Source organism: Rhinatrema bivittatum, chromosome 3 (genome assembly GCF_901001135.1).
Source record: "Rhinatrema bivittatum chromosome 3, aRhiBiv1.1, whole genome shotgun sequence".
Classification (NCBI taxonomy): domain Eukaryota; kingdom Metazoa; phylum Chordata; class Amphibia; order Gymnophiona; family Rhinatrematidae; genus Rhinatrema; species Rhinatrema bivittatum.
In genome coordinates, this window is record NC_042617.1 from 238,223,829 (window position 1) to 238,243,652 (window position 19,824).

General features: G+C 42.9%; 1 protein-coding gene across 2 annotated transcripts in view; it reads right to left on the reverse strand.

Annotated features, from left to right (window-relative positions):
• Positions 1-7,063, reverse strand: part of MRPS5 (mitochondrial ribosomal protein S5) — a 123,319-nt gene extending 116,256 nt beyond the window's left edge. The window contains exons 1-2 of one of the 2 annotated variants that reach the window (XM_029594337.1): positions 6,546-7,063; positions 2,947-3,084 (exon numbers count right to left, since the gene is read on the reverse strand). In XM_029594337.1, coding sequence (XP_029450197.1) covers positions 2,947-3,084; positions 6,546-6,597 — 190 coding nt within the window. In that variant the 5' untranslated portion in view covers positions 6,598-7,063. The remainder of the gene's footprint in view (positions 1-2,946; positions 3,085-6,545) is intronic. The other variant, XM_029594338.1, reaches the window with a different exon arrangement.
• Positions 7,064-19,824: the final 12,761 nt, after the last annotated feature.

The window sequence follows — 19,824 nt, forward strand, 5'->3', positions numbered from 1 at the left end:
GATTGAAACAACTTCGGAAGCAACTCATGCTCTGTTTCGGGCTTATTATGAATCTCTGTACTCAGCAGATGCAGATAAACCTATAGATATTTATTTTATTTATTTTTAATTTTTATATACCGGAATTCCTGTATGCAATACAAATCAATCCGGTTTACAAGTAACGAAAAGGTTGCCCTGGTTTGGGAGGTTAGACCTGGGTTGTTTTTTTACATAGAACATTGAACAATAACAATCAACCATTGAACATTATTACAAGGAACATTGAAAGTAACAATAATATTTAACAAATAACAAATAACCTTATTCGTGTATTGAATAGTATGTGTGTGTTCACCTTTTTACAAGGAACTTTAGTAGCGAATATGGTAGATAGAGAAAGGTTTCTGGAGGGAATATCATTACCAACCTTATCCAGTGCACAACTGGAGAAGTTAAATCAGCCCTAGCAAAATTTCAAAATAGCTGCAGTAATACCTGAACTTTAGAACTTTAAGTCGCTAGGTACAGATGGCTTAACGACATACTTCTATAAAAATGCTGAAGCTGCTCCTCTTAGATCACTGTTTTCTGCACTGATGTAGAAAGGAACTATGCCAGATAAAAATGGCTAACAGCTGTACTTCCCAAACCCAGCAGGTACCATCATCTTACATCTTTCTATAGATCTATATCATTATTAAACTTAGATATAAAAATGTTGGCAAATAGACTGAAAGTTATGTTACCAACATCGATCTCTGAGGCATTAGATTTATCAGGATCAATGATTGATAGCTAGACACGTTTCCCTCTTAAATGGGCCAAAGACTATTAAATATTTGGCTGTTTTTATCCACAGTGATGTCAGACAATAGTATTCATCTAATACTACTCTTACTATAAAAATCTTTCAAACCAGTACCCAGAGATGGATGCATTTCCCCCTCAGTGTTAGGGAGAATTACATTATTTAAAATGATGTTGCTACAAAAGTTATTCTGTACCCTCCAAATGCTACCTTTGGTACTGCAATCCAAAGATATAAAGATTTTAAATAAGATATGCTCCAAGTTTGTATGGAATAATAAAAGGGCTAGGCTATCTGGGGCAAACCTTTCAGTCCTGTGGAAGAGGGAGAATGGGGTCTACCAAACATACATTTTTGCAATGCTGGGTGCTTGTTGAGATCTTTAAAATACTGGCTGAGGAAAAGCAACTTTTATTCTGATGGAATTAGTAGCCCCCTATGATTTATGGTTGCTGCTTCATGCAAGTGGACTACCTTACTTGAATATATAGCCACCAACCAGTTGGTGATAGCAATGAGACATATATGGAGATTTGTTTGCCAACTCCTCTCTCTTTCTTGGTGCCAATTAGAGAACATGCCATGCTAGGTCAGACCAAGGGTCCATCAAGCCCAGCATCCTGTTTCCAACAGAGGCCAAAACCAGGCCATAAGAACCTGGCAAGTACGCAAACACTAAGAAGATCCCATGCTACTGGTGCAATTAATAGCAGTGGCTATTCCCATAGGGGTAGATCTTTAAAAACTACGCGATCGCATACTTTTGTTTGCGCACCAGGCGCGAACAAAAGCACGCTGGATTTTATAAGATACGCGCGTAGCCGCGCATATCTTATAAAATCCGGGGTCGGCGCGCGCAAGGGGGTGCCCTCGGAGGGAACTTTTCTTCGCCCTCCCCCCACCTTCCCCTCCCTTCCCCTACCTAACCCACCCCCCGGCCCCATCTAAACCCCCCCCCCCACCTTTGTCGTCGTTTCGGGAACGCCCCCGGACACGCCCCCTCCCTCCCCTTTTCGAAAGCCCCGGGACTTACGCGCGTCCCGGGGCTTTACGCGCGCCGGCGCGCACGGGCCTTTAAAAATCCGCCCCTAAGTAAACGATTAATAGCCGTTAATGGACTTTTCCTCCAAGAACTTATGCAAACCTTTTTTGAACCCAGCTACACTAACTGCACTAACCACATCCTCTGGTAACAAATTCCAGAGCTTTATTGTGCATTGAGTGAAAAAGAATTTTCTCTGATTAGTCTTAAAAGTGCTACTTGCTAACTTCATGGAATGCCCCCTAGTCCTATTATCCGAAAGTGTGAATAACTGATTCACTTCTACTCGTTCAAGACCTCTCATGATCTTAAAGACCTCTATCATATCCCCTCTCAGCCGACTCTTCTCCAAGCTGAACAGCCCTAACCTCTTCAGCCTTTCCTCAAAGGGGAGCTGAAATCTGGAATGTTTACATATATAGATCTAAGTCTTTATGATGAAGACCATTGACCATTTTAGTAGTTATTTGTGTCCACTTTTGTATTTACTGCACTTCTACAGATTAGCTTACAAAAGTAATTTTTTTTAAAAGACTTACTAAAACAACCATGCAAACATTTCTCTACTCACTACATTAACCCTATCCCTCCCCCAGTGATTTCTTATGCATCACATACATGTCGATTAGATTAGCTGCAGTGAAAAATTCTAGTCATTCATAAATGAGCATTAAAATGCATCCACTAAAAATTTAATTTATCATAAATTGACCTACATGTGAAGAGCTATCAAACAGGGAAGAACTTAAAAAATAATCTCCGATTTTTGGAAGACCACAAATGCTGACAGAATAAAACTCTGAATCTTGCAATCTAATTATAAATTCAATCTGAAATAAATTTCTAAGAAAGAAAAAACAAAATTATTACAAGGAAGTTTCTCTGCCATTTTTTTTTGCTCACTTTAATCTACTTTACAGAAATTCAAACAGAAAAAAGATCATTAAATTGAGATGAAACTATATCAACATTAGAACAAATGAAATTGCCAGATAGAAATGAGATTTAAAAAAATGGTTCAATTTCCTAATGAAATTTTTTCTCAATTAGCAGTTAGCTAGAAAGTTAAAAGAAAATTCATTAATGTCATATTACTATCAACAATTATACTCACATTTGTTGAAGAAACTGCTTTGTCTGCATTGTTGGACTGTGATATTGCAAGGTGCAGAAACACACAAATTGCTCTGTAGAACTTGAGATAGATAAGTGTAACAGCTTTTACCACCAATGACTGGAATGGAGATGTTGCCTACAATAAAGAATATTTTTTTACAGTTAATAAAAGAAGCATTGGCACAGACTGAAGAACAATATGGACCTGCTCAACAGTAACACTCCATGACAGGCAAGCCCTGGCGCTTCCACAGCTCAACATTCATAGCAGTAGCTGCTATTGCTGCAACATTAGTATTTTAGGGGTTGAATCACTCCAGCTCAGGACCTAGAAAAATTCTGAGCAAAAATATATTCGCTACCACGAGTAAACAAAATCAGATCCAGAGATCTAAAAATACTGCCAAAAAATCAAGTGCATCTAGTCAACCCTGTTCTTCAATGCAAAATAGACACATTGTCAAATTCATTACAAATGCATTATCCTCTTTCATACATATTATAATTGATGGCATCAACAATAACTGAAGTGGGAAGAGAAAGCACATGGAGCTATGATGTTAATGTGAACAATGGGTAAAACACCAATTTGTTTGCCTACACTTTAATCAGTTAAACCTCAAACATACCCTCAAATATTTACATGGGCTGAATTCACAATGGTAAAAAAAAGCTCCAGTCCCAGAACCAATCCCTGGGGTATTCACTATACCTTCTTTCACTGAGCATTCAATCCTACTCTCTGTTTCTTATCTTTTAATCAGTTCACAATCCCCAATAGGACTTTGCCTCCCAGCTCATGACTTTTTAATTTCCTGAGGAGTCTCTCTGCATCAATGGCAGGGGGTGGCAGGAAATTTGAATCAAACAGTTCCAACAAGGGCCCTGAACTTGGTGGTGGGTGAAACAGATACGTATTGGAAAATAAGTGTGGGAGCTTGCTGGGCTGACTGGATGGGCCGATTGGTCTTTTTCTGCCGTCATTTCTATGTTTTAAAAGGGACTTTATGAAACAACTTCTGAAAATCCAAATACATTATATCCACATGTTTATTAACCCCTACAAAAAAAATGTAGCAGATTGGCGAGGCATGTCTTCCCTTGAGTAAATCCTTGTAGGCTGTATCCAATTAAACCATGTCAATGTTTAGTAATTTTATTCTATGATTTTCCCCAATACTGATGTCAGGCTCACCGGTCTATACTTTCACAGATCACCTCTGGAGCCATTTTCAAAGCCTGGCCACATTCCAATCTTCAGGTACCATAGATTTTTAATGATAAGATTACAAATTACTAATAAAAGGTCAACAATTTCATTTTTGACTTGTTTCTGAACTCTGGGTGTAAACCATCCAGTCCAGGTATTTTATTATTTAGTTTGTCAATTTGCCCTAGCACATTTTCCAGGTTCACTATGATTTAATTCAGTTCCTCTGAATCACCACCACTATATACCTTTTCTAATATGGGCATCTCCACAACATCCTTTTCAATAAACACCAAAGCAAAAAAAATAATTTAGTCTTTCCACTTACCCCTCAACCCTTTACCCCTAACAGTCCCTTCAACGAGAGATGCAACAGATAAAGCAGATGGGGGGGGGGGGGGGAACGACACGGGACTGCCAAGCTTTTTGGGAGCTCATCCTTGCAGTTCAAATAGCAGAACTCATCAGCTGCAGCCAATGACCTCACCAGCACCCTACAAAATACTGACGTTAGGCTAAACAGATAGAGCCCTTCTTTTGATGTTCATGCAAGAAGCAACCATACCATCTTCTACATCCACTGAACCAATGTGATCCTAAATGCCAATTCTAATGGGCTGTAATAAGTTAATTTATGTTTGGGGTTTGTTTGTTTTTTCAAAATATTTGATTCATTGGCTCTTCAAGTTAAAAATTTTACACTTTCTTGAAAAGATTTCAATATAATCTTCACTGTCATTTCAAACAGTTGGATTTGTTTTGTATTACAGTTCTAGTGTTTGTTAACTTTGGTTGATTCAAGCCTGGGGCACAAAGATTTGGGGGTAGAGGGAGAGAAAGCAGAGCTCTTGCTTGAAGTGGGCAAGGGGAGAGAACCAGAGGATAAGAAAACAACAAATGCTGGGGTCTTTCCTGGAAGAGGGGTTGAGCCTAGTGCAGCAGAATAAACAGTTGGGGAGGAAGGGTAAAATGTGGGGAGGGGGCAAGGAGAGTGAAAAATGGGGGAGGGGGGTTGAGTCTCTGGATAGAGAGAGAGAAAGCTAGGGGAAAGAAAAATAAGACTTGGAGGTCAAAGCTAAATGGCTGACCTGAACGGGAGGGAAATATCAAGCCTAAGGAGGGGGTTCAATCCAAAAAAGGGTGAGAGCGCTATGGAGGAGCAAGTCTGGGGGAGGGGAAAAGCTGCAAAGCAAGCCTGGGAGAAGGACAAAATGAAATGGGGCAGAGGGGCCAGGGCTTATAAGAAAATTCTGCTAAAAAATTAAAAATTATACATCTGAGTAAAAACTTTTTTCTGTACTGCATTATAAACTGTTACTCAAAGACAATGATTATATTGTACTATTTAACAAAAAGTTTGCAGAACTGTAAAATATTGTGCACAGATTTTTAATTTAATTTGCACAGAATTCCCCAAGACTAAAACAATTATTAGCTAAGTAGCCTTGGGAAACCTAACTTATTCTTGAGCAGGAGCAACAAGGAATGGATCTACTATCTGAGTTGCTGCCTGGTACTTGTGACCTGGATTGGCCACTTGATCTAGCATGGCAATGATATAATGGAGTAAGAGGGAGAGGAGTTTTGGTTCTTGCCTTTCTTTGGTGAGGTGCAGGAGCAAAAGTGAATGAAGGTGCTGAGTGTTACGAAACAGACTGATTAAATTATTGGGTAGGAAACAAGAAAATCTAGGGGGTATTCCCTGGATTTGTATAAGTAATATTATATATATAAATAAACAATGTATTACAGAACCAAAGCCAGCTTCAACCTAAAGACAGGGCTATTAATCCCATTAATTCCACTTTAAAAAGAGCACAAACTAAGTTATGTTACGTCTGTAAACTACTTATAATGTTTTCAATTTTTCACTCTGTTACATGTAATAAGTTGTTAAGTCTGTAAACCGTTGTGAAGGCTTGTTCCAAACAACGGTATATAAAAACCGATAAATAAAAATATTCTGTTCTTTGTGTAGTAACTCAAAGCAATGGGAACCGGGCAAATAAAGCCTTACTATAATAAACTTGTCTCATATACAAGGAATTTATACAAAAAAGGCTTTCAAGCTCCCAATTTTTCCCTACTTGTTTTAAGGGTTTATGTGAACATTCTGAAAAGATCTTTTAATTTTCATTAAAACACGGACTACTTCGGGAAACGTGATTTCCTGAAAAGTTTTCTTCAATGTTCAATCACAAGAGTTGTAAAACTCCCCGTGTAAATATCAAAATAATGTTTTCACTGTATGCTAACTTTGAACATAAATAGTTTTATTCACAAAAAGGCCCTGTATTAACCGAGCCCGGCAGCACGTGCATCCCGTGTAAGCAGGACCGGCCCCCGCCCAACCCGAAAGGCAGGACGAGGATAGAGGAGCACGTTACCTCTCCACAACGCCGTCCTGAGAGTCACGAACCCCCGTAACACCGCCGCCATGTCCAAACTCCTCAGCACCGCCGCCTCAAGAGGAAATATCTGCACAGAAGCTCACAGCTCTGACACTTTCACGCACAGCTCAATATTATTAAGACAGTTATCCCAATATTATTAAGACAGCGCTGCTTCTTAAATTTATAGGCGAGCTTTATGTTCCGCAGCCAGGTTTTCACCATAAATAAACTCAGTTCTGCTGTACACCATGGAAAGAAACATTACAGTCCGCCATTGGTGATAGCCCGCTGAAACAAAATTCTGCTTCCGGTCCCGCAGTGATTATATTGCGCATGCTATTTGCAGGGTGCTGCTGCTGCTATTTTTTAACGCTTTATTTAAATTTAATTGAAGACACACACGAAGAAACAGGTAGTGTTTCGGAAACAAACACAAAAGATAAGATATAAATAATATCTATGAGTAAATCATTGGCAGAGACATCACAGTCCGCCAGTCGGTGACAGTCCGCGGGAAACAAACCTCTGCTTCCGGCCTGCAGTGACTGTGTTGCGCATGCTCCTTGGTGGATGCCGCTGATATTTTATTTATTTATTTTTTTTTTACTAAACTCTTTATTTAAATTGTATACAATATACACAGGAAGAAAAAAGTAGTGTTTCAGATACAAACACAAAAGATAAGAGAGAAATAACACCTATGAGAAAATCAGACAAAATAGATTCGTAGCAAACAACATAGTTTTGTCACATAAGCAGTAAAGAGACTTAATTCACAAGACAGATTTGTGCCATGCCTATTTGTGTCCCCACACACCTTAATTAACTTGCATTTTGCTTTTCAGAACAAGGTATTAGGTTCTAGCGATGCAATCTCAAATACTATATTGTACCAATAGTCTTTCTGCAAGGACATTTTCCAAAAATATGCTATATTCTCCACACCTGAATATTTTAACTCTATTATTTCAAGCACTTACCAACATTAACAATTCCTTATTAATCAATATTAATTTATTTATGCTTATTGCAATGAAATAAACAAGAATATCAGGTAAAAAGCAAAGAACACATAGACATCAGATCCAATCACGCCGGGAGACTGCAGCGGGAGCTCCTCCGACTGAGCCCCAACTCTACCAGTGCGGTCAACCAGTGGGAGGCAAGGGGAGGAGGCGCCCCTCCCACAGCAGGTGAGAGAGGGAAGAAAGACTCCGGCGCCAGCAGGCCGGCACCTACCCACCGAACACCCCATGGCCCACCTGAAGGGGTCTGAACGCTTCAACCTGACAAAGGACTTCATGTACCAGAATTCCCTGCTTCATGACGGGTTTACTTACAGTCTGCAATACAGCTGTAATTAGGACATTGAGAAACTCTCTGTCAGCACATTGCACATTTTCATTTTTTTGGCTTCGCTGTTCTTATTCTCTGATAAGCTTTCACTGCTGTAACCTAGATTAGAACAATGGATGTATTATGTGATGGGCTGTATTACTGCAGACTCGCGAATTCCTTTCCAGAACTGCAAGTCCCAGCAGCCTCTCCTGCAGAACATGGGAGAAGTTTCACGAAAGTTCCAGGGTGTCTAGGGAGGGGGTCAGTAGCCCCTTCAGCCGGAATATGCTTGCTCAGCAATGCTTAGAACGCATGTGTAAAAGATAAGAACTGTAAAGTGCATAAGAGTCTGCTCCTGGAGGGGAGGGGCATGCAGTTGTACTGAGCCTTTGTCTTAGCTGCATCTTGCTGGCAATAAAAGTCTATCTTTACGGATCAGTTGTCTGGACCTCCTTACTGACTAAAAAGAGACGGTTACATTTGGCGAGCCTCAGCCAGGAGGTACCGGGGACGCTATTTTAGCCCCCCAGTTGGTCCAGGGGATTTTGTGGCGGAGTGATCCCCCAGACTTGCCTGGTGAGTGGCCACCGCTGAGTTCAGTGATCAGGTATCTGAGGGGGTCATTCCACGGAGATCCTCTGAGACCTTTGGGTTGGTGATCCGGGAAGAAGGCTTTCATGACGTTCGGAAGAACCCTGCAGGCGAGTATTATGGGAATGATGGGAAAAGTGAAGAATAGCTAAAAGAGTAGCAAATAACCGGTCCATCCGTGAGGGGACCGAGGGGGCTTTGATCACACCCCAAGCGGTGGTTTGGTAGGAATTGCATTCCGAAAGCCACGCGCATAAAAAGAGGAAAAAGAAGTAACGCGTACGATAGTGGGAATAGGTTTCTTGTTGTGTGAAAGAGAGTGAATGGCCTCGCAGTTCTAGGCCGGGCTGACCGCGTCCTAGTCGGGGCGATTGTGACCCTTTTGTGTCTGACGGATACGGACCCCTTACCTATCCGTCTTCCCTTCCCTCCTCTGTCTGTGAATTCTATCCTAATGGGAGGGGGCGGTTCGACTCCATTAAAAGCCATGACGGAACACTATAGGGAAGTGTTCGATAGACATAAATGTACTAAACCCGGAATGATTCAACGATGCACCCATAGGTGGCCCAGTTTGTGTGTAAATTGGCCTCCGGTAGGAACTTTCGATTTCCAAACGGCCACGAGGGTCCAGAAAATAGTTAGTGAAGAAGGGAATCCGGGTTGCCCTGAGGATATACCGTACATAACTGCTTGGATTGCAGTCATTGAGAATCCTCCGTCGTGGGCAAAGAAGTTAGTGGAGGGAGCCGCCCTCGTAATGGTGGCTCAGGCGCACAAAATGGGGAACTGGAAGTCCCCATTATTAATTAAGGATTGTAATGTATGTAACTGCTATCTGTGAATTGCAAGCACATGTACCAGGGATTTTTAATTGTTTTAAACCCTAATAAGAAGAGATTTTGGTTTACAGATGCTGCACAAGACTACTATAGAACAAATTAATGTACAGTGTTAAGTTAAAATACTGATTTGATTGCTGGAGAATGCATTTACTGGTGTTGAAGTTTAGAACTTGATGGCAGTTAAGGGTTAACGGCAGAGATAATTACAGGAGAGAGGAGGGAATCGAGCCAGAGGAAAAAAAAAAAAAAAAAAAAGACGTTGAGCCAGTGCGTAGTGCATTCAATATGGCTGTGCGTTTCAATGCTGACGTTATTAATCAGAAGCTTTCAGTTTTCTCATATCTTCTATCCCAGTGTCCTCCCTATGCTTATCTTTCTATTCTCTAATACCATGTTAATTATTGTTCTTACTTGTCTCCTATATATTATCTGTTATTTAAAAGTTACATTGGAACGCATGATAAAGTATGAACTCCCTTTTGCTGACGCAGTTTATTTTGAAGCTGTCTCTGGGAAATTTAGAGAAATGATTAAGAATGGGTTCTTTGTTAAAGTTTTTCTTGTTGCTTCTTTGGCTAGCAGTAGTTAAATATGCAGAGCTACTCCCTGTTTTAAGGAACTGGCAAGATAAGACAGCCAAGCATGTGCAGCGCTGACTGTGAGAATTACAGGATGCCGTTTGTAAAAAAAAAAAAAAAAAAAAAAAACCGGAGAAAACAAAGACTTAATATTAAAAATTTTGATTCAGTGGCAGGCGCAAGATAAGGATTATTGGAAGTTGTGGGCAAGAGAAGGGGCCACTATGCAAGATTAGGAACAAGAGCAAATATGAGTCGGCCCAAATGATAAAGTAGTGGCCCACACACACACACACACACATATATATATATATATATATATATATATATATATATATTGCAATTATGTTCTTTGACCACTGGTGGGGGCTGGGCTCTGGCTATTACCATATGTTCTTAGTGTTTGCAATGTAATTGATACAAGGCTTCCAAGGGTTTGATCATCACTCCTGCACACCTAAAGCGCCCCCCTTGGATCCTTGCCTGCAGATCCAGGTTTACTTTATTGAATTAACCCAATGCCAAACTTACAAGTATGAAGGAAGCAATGTTTTGCAGCTTCTCAGCCTCGTCAGAACTGATTTGCCTCCAGGCGCAGGTCACCTATTCAATTTCCAGATGGACTGTGATCTTTTCATCGTATTTTGAGATGTATGGGAACAGGGATCAGGAAGAGAAGAAAAGGGCCCGTCCCTGCAACCAGGAACTTAATAATAGAGACCCGACATCCGAAAGAAGCTGCAGAAGGCCGAAGGCTTTGAGGGCATGAGCCTCAGCCAGTTAAAAGCTATAGCAGACCAAGTATGTGGAAATAGAGAAGTGGAAGAGAAAAGAGAGAAGCAAGTAGAGACATGAAGGAGAAAGTGACTGTTAGCCGCCGCTCTCGAGGACACGCGGACGGGAAGGAGCCAAGACAATGGCAGACCGCGAAGAGGAGGGGGAACAAGACCCCCCCTTTGGGAAAGAATCAGTGTGCGTACTGCAAAAATGAAGGCCATTGGAAGAGAGACTGTGAAGAATGGCAAAAGAAATACGGGAGCCCTGCAGTGAATACTAACGACAAAAATGGACCTGCACCGACACAAAGGGGCCGAGGAGGAAGGAGATCGGACAACCCCCACTGGCAGATGGCGGGGGAGGCGACAAGGAGCATACAGCCTGAAGAGACCGGGAGGGAAGAATCCCCACTGACCCTCTGGTGGAGATCCACGAGGTAACACAACAAAAATCAGGGGCCTGTTGGACTCAGAGGCCAACGATCTGTCATGACTGCACCAATCGGCCCCCCAGACAAAAGAGACTGTTTCTATAGTGGGTGCCTCAGGTCAGGTACTCACTGCCCCTCTGCAGAAAGAATGAACTATACAAGTAGGCGGGACCATGGTATCCCTTATCGGATGGAACCTGCTGTGTAAGCCTCAGACCACATTGAGATTTCAACCAACAGGAGAAGTTAAAGCCTCCTTCGGGGACCATCCAGTGATACTCATCTGTCCCCTCCAAGAAGAATGGAGACTACATCTTCCCATAGTCGAACGAACCATCGAACATCGATATGAAAACAACACCCCCCTCAACGAAAAACGAAGACAACTGATGGATAGTGTACCCCAAGTATGGTTCGAACAGAACCCGGGAGGAATAGCTATCGACGCTACCCCCATATGGATAGAGATGAAACAGAATGCACAGGTGATTAATCAACCTCAATACCCCATTCCATATATGGCCAGACAAGGAATCCAGATACACCTGCAAAGACTGTATGATTTGGGCATTCTTCGGCGAATCCGATCTGCTTGGAACACCCCTTTGTTGCCAGTAAAGAAGCCTGGATCTAATGACTATCGACCAGTACAAGACTTAAGAAAAGTGAATAGTCAAGTAGCAGATCTAGTAGCCCTCGTCCCAAATCCGTATTCAATCTTGGCTCAAGTCTCTCCTGCATCAAAGTGGTACAGTGTCATTGATCTCAAAGATGCCTTCTTCTCCGTCCCGGTGGCGGAGGAATGTCAGAAGATTTTTGCTTTCACATGGGAAAATGCACCTACTGGAGTAAAGCAGCAGTACACATGGACACGGTTGCCTCAAGGGTTTAGGCACTCACCTACGCTGTTCGGTGAGCAACTGGCAAAAGATTTAAAGATGTATCAAGTAAAGTATGGGCCAGTCATACAATACGTGGATGACCTTCTGTTGTTTCGAGAGACGTACCTCGAATGTGCGGTATCCACTCTTCAGCTGCTAAAGACGTTGTACTCAAAAGGGTATCGTGCAAGTAAAAAGAAAGCGCAAATCTGTGAATTGGAAGTAGAGTATTTAGGCTTCCAAATACGTGGAGGAACCTGATGTCTGGGGATTTCTCGCACCAGTTCTATAAGAGATCAACCTGTACCCACTTGCAAGAAAGAGCTCCGGGCGTTCCTTGGAGCTGCAGGATACTGTAGGCTGTGGATTGCTAACTATGCTGTTATGGCCCAACCCCTGTACGACAAGTTGCGGGGTAAAGAGGCAGAATCTCAACCCTTCCAATGGGAAGGAAACGAACTGGCAAGCTTACGTCAACTAAAAGAAGCCTTAATTGAACCACCTGCTTTAGGATTGCCAGATGTAATGAAACCATTCCATCTATTCGTCGATGAAAAGAAAGGAATGGCCATTGGGGTATTGACTCAAACTCTAGAGTCATAGGAACGACCTGTTGCATATCTGTCAAAAGGAATGGACAATGTTGCAAAAGGATGGCCAGGTTGTCTTCGAAGCATTGCGGCTGCATGCTTACTAATTCCAGAAGCAGTCAAATTAACTTTTGGACAAACCTTGAACGTAACAACTCCTCATACTATCCAAGGACTACTAGAAACTCATGGGCCAAAATGGATGACTAATTCACGTCTTGTAAAGTATCAAGCTCTGTTATGTGAAACTCCTGAAATTCAAATACAAGACAGCAAAAACTTGAACCCGGCCACTCTTATGCCGGCACCTGAACCAGTTGCCCATGACTGTGAAGAAGTCATGACTACAATACATTCCAGTAGACCAGACCTGAGGGATCAACCCTGGCAAGGAGCTTGGACTTTATTCACTGATGGGAGCAGCCAAATCATTCATGAGATACGTTCTGCTGGATATGCTGTTGTATCCGAAGATGAAATCATTGAGGCTCAACCTCTTCCCCCAGGAACGTCTGCACAAAAAGCTGAACTAATTGCCCTTACTCGAGCTCTGCAGTTGGCAGAAGGACAAACTGTAAATATCTATACAGACTCTAAATATGCCTTCCTTACAATTCAAGTGCATGGAGCATTATAGAGGGAAAACAATTGAACAATGCATCAGAAGTACGTGAATAACTAGACGCAGTTTGGCTTCCTCGCAAGGTGGCTGTAATGCATTGCAAAGCACACACCAGGAAATCAAACCCTATTGTCAAGGAAATCAGAGAGCAGATGAAGCAGCAAAAAGGGGCAACTCGGGAACCCTTCCAAGCAGTATTAATTGCATCGAATCATCAGGCTTCAGGCAGTCCTGGAGCTCATCACCAACAACTGCTTTCGCTCTTAAACTCTGGGCAAAACAAAATACCAAAATTATGACTGCAGTGTACCAGAATAGATTGGTTTTAGATTACCCTCTGGCCCAGGAAGGAGGGTTTGTGGAACATTTAACCTCTCCAATTGTTGTTTACAGGTAGATGACCAAAACAAGGTTATCCAAGACATCACTGATCGCATGGTCAAGATGGCACACGTCCCTGTCCAGCAATGGAATAGTGCTTGGGACTGGACCAATGGATTCCGTGGTTGGTTTTCCATGATCGGTGGATTTAAGAGCTTGTTTGTTATCCCAGCCAGTTTAATTCTGTTTTGTTTTTTAGGACCCTGAATTATTCCTTTCTTGCTCAAACCGCCTTCGTCGGGTGATGAAGGACATTGCTGAACGCAAAACAGCCACGCAGCTTCTGTCACTGTACATGTATTCCTCTGAGCCTATAGAACCTGTTTAACCATCCTCATGTTTTATCCTGGGCCATCTTCCCATACATGACAAGTTCGGGCTACAAAGGGGGGTGGAGCCATTAGGGCCCATCCGTCTCAAACCCGTGAAGAAACCATCGGACTGTTTGGGAAATTAGGGCCCCCTGAGAACTCAAATTGCTAATTTTCCTTGTTTCTGTTTCTTTCAGCTCCACAGTTGCGTTGTGATGGTGTGATACTTTTCATAAAGAATGATAAGTATCAAAGGGGGGAATGAAGGGGTCTGAACGCTTCAACCTGACAAAGGACTTCATGTACCAGAATTCCCTGCTTCATGACGGGTTTACTTACAGTCTGCAATACAGCTGTAATTAGGACATTGAGAAACTCTCTGTCAGCACATTGCACATTTTCATTTTTTTTGGCTTCGCTGTTCTTATTCTCTGATAAGCTTTCACTGCTGTAACCTAGATTAGAACAATGGATGTATTATGTGATGGGCTGTATTACTGCAGACTCGCGAATTCCTTTCCAGAACTGCAAGTCCCAGCAGCCTCTCCTGCAGAACATGGGAGAAGTTTCACGAAAGTTCCAGGGTGTCTAGGGAGGGGGTCAGTAGCCCCTTCAGCCGGAATATGCTTGCTCAGCAATGCTTAGAACGCATGTGTAAAAGATAAGAACTGTAAAGTGCATAAGAGTCTGCTCCTGGAGGGGAGGGGCATGCAGTTGTACTGAGCCTTTGTCTTAGCTGCATCTTGCTGGCAATAAAAGTCTATCTTTACGGATCAGTTGTCTGGACCTCCTTACTGACTAAAAAGAGACGGTTACACACCCACCACCCCTAACAAGGAAAGAGACCGTCAGCCACTCTGGGAGACCACAGCCGGAGCTCCTCCGACCGAGCCCCGACTCCACCAGCGTGGTCATGAAGGAGTTCAATTTTGTGAACCTCTGAATGAAGGAGTCTGAACGCTTCAACCTGACAAAGGACTTCATGTACCAGAATTCCCTGCTTCATGACGGGTTTACTTACAGTCTGCAATACAGCTGTAATTAGGACATTGAGAAACTCTCTGTCAGCACATTGCACATTTTCATTTTTTTGGCTTCGCTGTTCTTATTCTCTGATAAGCTTTCACTGCTGTAACCTAGATTAGAACAATGGATGTATTATGTGATGGGCTGTATTACTGCAGACTCGCAAATTCCTTTCCAGAACTGCAAGTCCCAGCAGCCTCTCCTGCAGGACATGGGAGAAGTTTCACGAAAGTTCCAGGGTGTCGAGGGAGGGGGTCAGTAGCCCCTTCAGCCGGAATATGCTTGCTCAGCAATGCTTAGAACGCATGTGTAAAAGATAAGAACTGTAAAGTGCATAAGAGTCTGCTCCTGGAGGGGAGGGGCATGCAGTTGTACTAAGAGCCGTTGTCTTAGCTGCATCTTGCTGGCAATAAAAGTCTATCTTTACGGATCAGTTGTCTGGGCCTCCTTACTGACTAAAAAGAGACGGTTACATTTGGCGAGCTCAGCCAGGAGGTACCGGAGACGCTATTTTAGCTCTCCAGAAGGTCCGGTAGTTTGGAGGCGGAGCAGTCCCCCAGACATACCTGGTGAGTGGCCACCGCTGAGTTCAGCGATCAGGTTTCTGAGGGGATCGTTCCACAGAAATTCTGCCGGGACCTCTGGGTTGATGATCCGGGAAGAAGGCTTCCACGACGATCGGAAGACCCCTGCAGGCGAGTATTATGGGTATATGGAAATAAGTAAAGACTAGCTAGCAAAGGAAATAGCCCGGTCTTTTTCTGGCGGACTGAGGGGGCCTTGATCACACCCCACGCAGTGTGTTAGTAGGAATTACATTCCGAAGACCACGCGGATGATATGTATGGAAATAATAAGTAAACGTATACGATAGTGGGAATAGGTTTCTTGTTGTGTGAAAGAGAGTGAATGGCCTCGCAGTTCTAGGCCGGGCTGACCGCGTCCTAGTCGGGGCGATTGTGACCCTTTGTGTCTGACGGATACGAACCCCTTACCTATCCGTCTTCCCTTCCCTCCTTTGTCTGTGATTCTATCCTAATGGGAGGGGGCGGTTCTACTCCATTAAAAATCATGACGGAGCACTATAGCGAAGTGTTCGCTAGACATAAATGTACTAAACCCGGAATGATTCAACGATGCACCCATAAATGGCCCGGTTTCTGTGTAAATTGGCCCCCTACAGGAACTTTTAATTTCCAAACGGCCACACGGGTCCATAAAATAGTCATACGAGAAGGAAACCCGGGTTGCCCTGAGGATATACCATACATAACCGCGTGGATCGCAGTTATTGAAAATCCTCCATCGTGGGCAAGGAAGCTAGTAGAGGGAGCCGCCCTCGTAATGGTAACTCAAGTACGCAAAATGGGGAACCGGAAGTCCCCAGTGTCTGTCTGTCTGTAAGGTACCTGTAAAAAAAAAAAAAAAATTCTACTGTGGTAGATCGGTTAGACAAATTTCTTTTTGTGATCAAATGCATTATTTCTTTTGATAACTGCTATCTGTGAATTGCAAGCACATGTACCAGGGATTTTTTTTAATTGTTTTAAACCCTAATAAGAAGAGATTTTGGTTTACAGATGCTGCACAAGACTACTATACAACAAATTAATGTACAGTGTTAAGTTAAAATACTGATTTGATTACTGAGAATGCATTTACTGGTGTTGAAGTTTAGAACTTGATGGCAGTTAAGGGTTAACGGCAGAGATAATTCCAGGAGAGAGGAGGGGATCGAACCAGAGAGAGAAGAGAAAGGAAAAAAAAAAAAAAAAAAGGGACATTGGGCTAGCCTGGGTGAATGAAGACAAAGAGAAAGAAAAATTGTTTCGTTTGTTTTAACAGAACATTATTGAAAGTTAGTTGATGGTGTGCGTATGTGAATAAAGATAGAATTGTGGTATGTTAATTAAAAGAAAGGAAGATTGTAGCTCCAAGTTTCTGCTGATTAAATTTATTCTCCAAGGTCCTTGCTAAAACTGTCTGTAATCTGACAAAGGATTGCTACTTGCAAAGAAATACCAGAACCAAGGGTCCCTTACAAATCATTTAGTGCCTTATGATGCAGGCTATTTTTAAGACATTTTATAGCAGCAAATTAATTGTTACAGTACAAAGTGGAATGGTGGTGCGTCCCACTGCGCGTCAGTACGTAGTGCGTAGGCATTCAATATGGCTGTGCGTTTCATGCTGGCATTGCTAATCAGAAGTTTTAGTTTTCTCATATCTTCTATCCCAGTGTCCTCCCTATGCTTATCTTTCTATTCTCTAATACCATGTTAATTATTGTTCTTACTTGTCTCCTATATATTATCTGTTATTTAAAAGTTACATTGGAACGCATGATAAAATATGAACTCTCTTTTGCTGACGCAGTTTATTTTGAAGCTGTCTCTGGGAAAATTAGAGGAGAAATGATTAAGAATGGAACCTTTGTTAAAGCTTTGTTAAATATACAGAGCATAGCAAGTGGCAAGATAAGACAGCTGCAGTTCTGACTGTGGGAATTACAGGATGCCGTTTGTAAAAAAAAAAAAAAAAAAACACAGAGAAAACAAAGACTTAATATTACAAATTTTGATTCAGTGGCAGGCGCAAGATAAGGATTATTGGAAGTTGTGGGCAAGAGAAGGGGCCACTATGCAAGATTAGGAACAAGAGCAAATATGAGTCGGCCCAAATGATAAAGTAGTAGCCCACACACACACACATATATATATATATATATTGCAATTATGTTCTTTGACCACTGGTGGGGGCTGGGCTCTGGCTATTATCATATGTTCTTAGTGTTTGCAATGTAATTGGTACAAGGCTTCCAAGGGTTTGATCATCACTCCTGCACACCTAAAGCGCCCCCTCTGGATCCTTGCCTGCAGATCCAGGTTGACTTTATTGAATTAACCCAATGCCAAACTTACAAGTATGAAGGAAGCAATGTTTTGCAGCTTCTCAGCCTCGTCAGAATTGATTTGCCTCCAGGCGCAGGTCACCTATTCAATTTCCAGATGGACTGTGATCTTTTCATCGTATTTTGAGATGTATGGGAACAGGGATCAGGAAGAGAAGAAAAGGGGCCCGTCCCTGCAACCAGGAACTTAATAATAGACCTGACATCCGAAAGAACCTGCAGAAGGCCGAGGGCTTTGAGGGCATGAGCCTCAGCCAGTTAAAAGCTATAGCAGACCAGGTATGTGGAAATAGAGAAGTGGAAGAGAAAAGAGAGAAGCAAGTAGAGACATGAAGGAGAAAGTGACTGTTAGCCGCCGCTCTCGAGGACACGCGGACGGGAAGGAGCCAAGACAATGGCAGACCGCGAAGAGGAGGGGGAACAAGACCCCCCTTTGGGAAAGAATCAGTGTGCGTACTGCAAAAATGAAGGCCATTGGAAGAGAGACTGTGAAGAATGGCAAAAGAAATACGGGAGCCCTGCAGTGAATACTAACGACAAAAATGGACCTGCACCGACACAAAGGGGCCGAGGAGGAAGGAGATCGGACAACCCCCACTGGCAGATGGCGGGGGAGGCGACAAGGAGCATACAGCCTGAAGAGATCGGGAGGGAAGAATCCCCACTGACCCTCTGGTGGAGATCCACGAGGTAACACAACAAAAATCAGGGGCCTGTTGGACTCAGAGGCCAACGATCTGTCATGACTGCACCAATCGGCCCCCCCGACGAAAGAGACTGTTTCTATAGTGGGCGCCTCAGGTCAGGTACTCACTGCCCCTCTGCAGAAAGAATGAAGTATACAAGTAGGCGGGACCATGGTATCCCTTATCGGATGGAACCTGCTGTGTAAGCCTCAGACCACATTGAGATTTCAACCAACAGGGGAAGTTAAAGCCTCCTTCGGGGACCATCCAGTGATACTCATCTGTCCCCTCCAAGAAGAATGGAGACTACATCTTCCCATAGTCGAACGAACCATCGAACATCGATATGAAAACAACACCCCCCCCTCAACAAAAACGAAGACAACTGATGGATAGTGTACCCCAAGTATGGTTCGAACAGATCCCGGGAGGAATAGCTATCGACGCTACCCCCATATGGATAGAGATGAAGCAGAATGCACAGGTGATTAATCAACCTCAATACCCCATTCCATATATGGCCAGAGAAGGAATTGAAGTACACCTGCAGAGACTGTATGATTTGGGAATTCTCAGGCGAATCCGATCTGCTTGGAACACCCCTCTACTGCCCGTAAAGAAACCCGGTTCTTCTGATTACCGACCTGTACAAGATTTACGGAAAGTAAACAATCAAGTAGCAGATCTAGTAGCCCTCGTACCAAATCCATACTCGATCTTGGCTCAAGTTTCCCCTACATCCAAGTGGTACAGTGTCATTGACCTCAAAGATGCTTTCTTCTCCGTTCCAGTAGCAGAAGAATGCCAGAAGATCTTTGCCTTCACATGGGAAAATGCACAAACTGGAATCAAGCAGCAGTACACATGGACTCGCTTACCGCAAGGATTTAAGCACTCACTCACGATGTTCGGGGAGCAACTGGCAAAAGACTTGAAGATGTACCAAGTCACGTATGGGCCAGTAATACAGTATGTGGATGACCTTCTGTTGTTTCATGAAACGTATCACGAATGTGCAGTAGCCACTCTCCACTTACTAAAGACGTTGTACTCAAAAGGATACCGTGCAAGTAAAAAGAAGGCGCAAATTTGTGAATTGGAAGTAGAATACTTGGGATTCCAAATTCGGGAAGGTACCCGCTGTCTTGGAATATCCCGTACCAGTTCAATACGAGGTCAACCTGTACCCACTTGCAAGAAGGAGCTCCGAGCGTTCCTTGGAGCTGCAGGATACTGTAGACTGTGGATTGCTAACTACGCTGTCATTGCCCAGTCCCTGTACGACAAAGTTGCGGGGAAAGGAGGC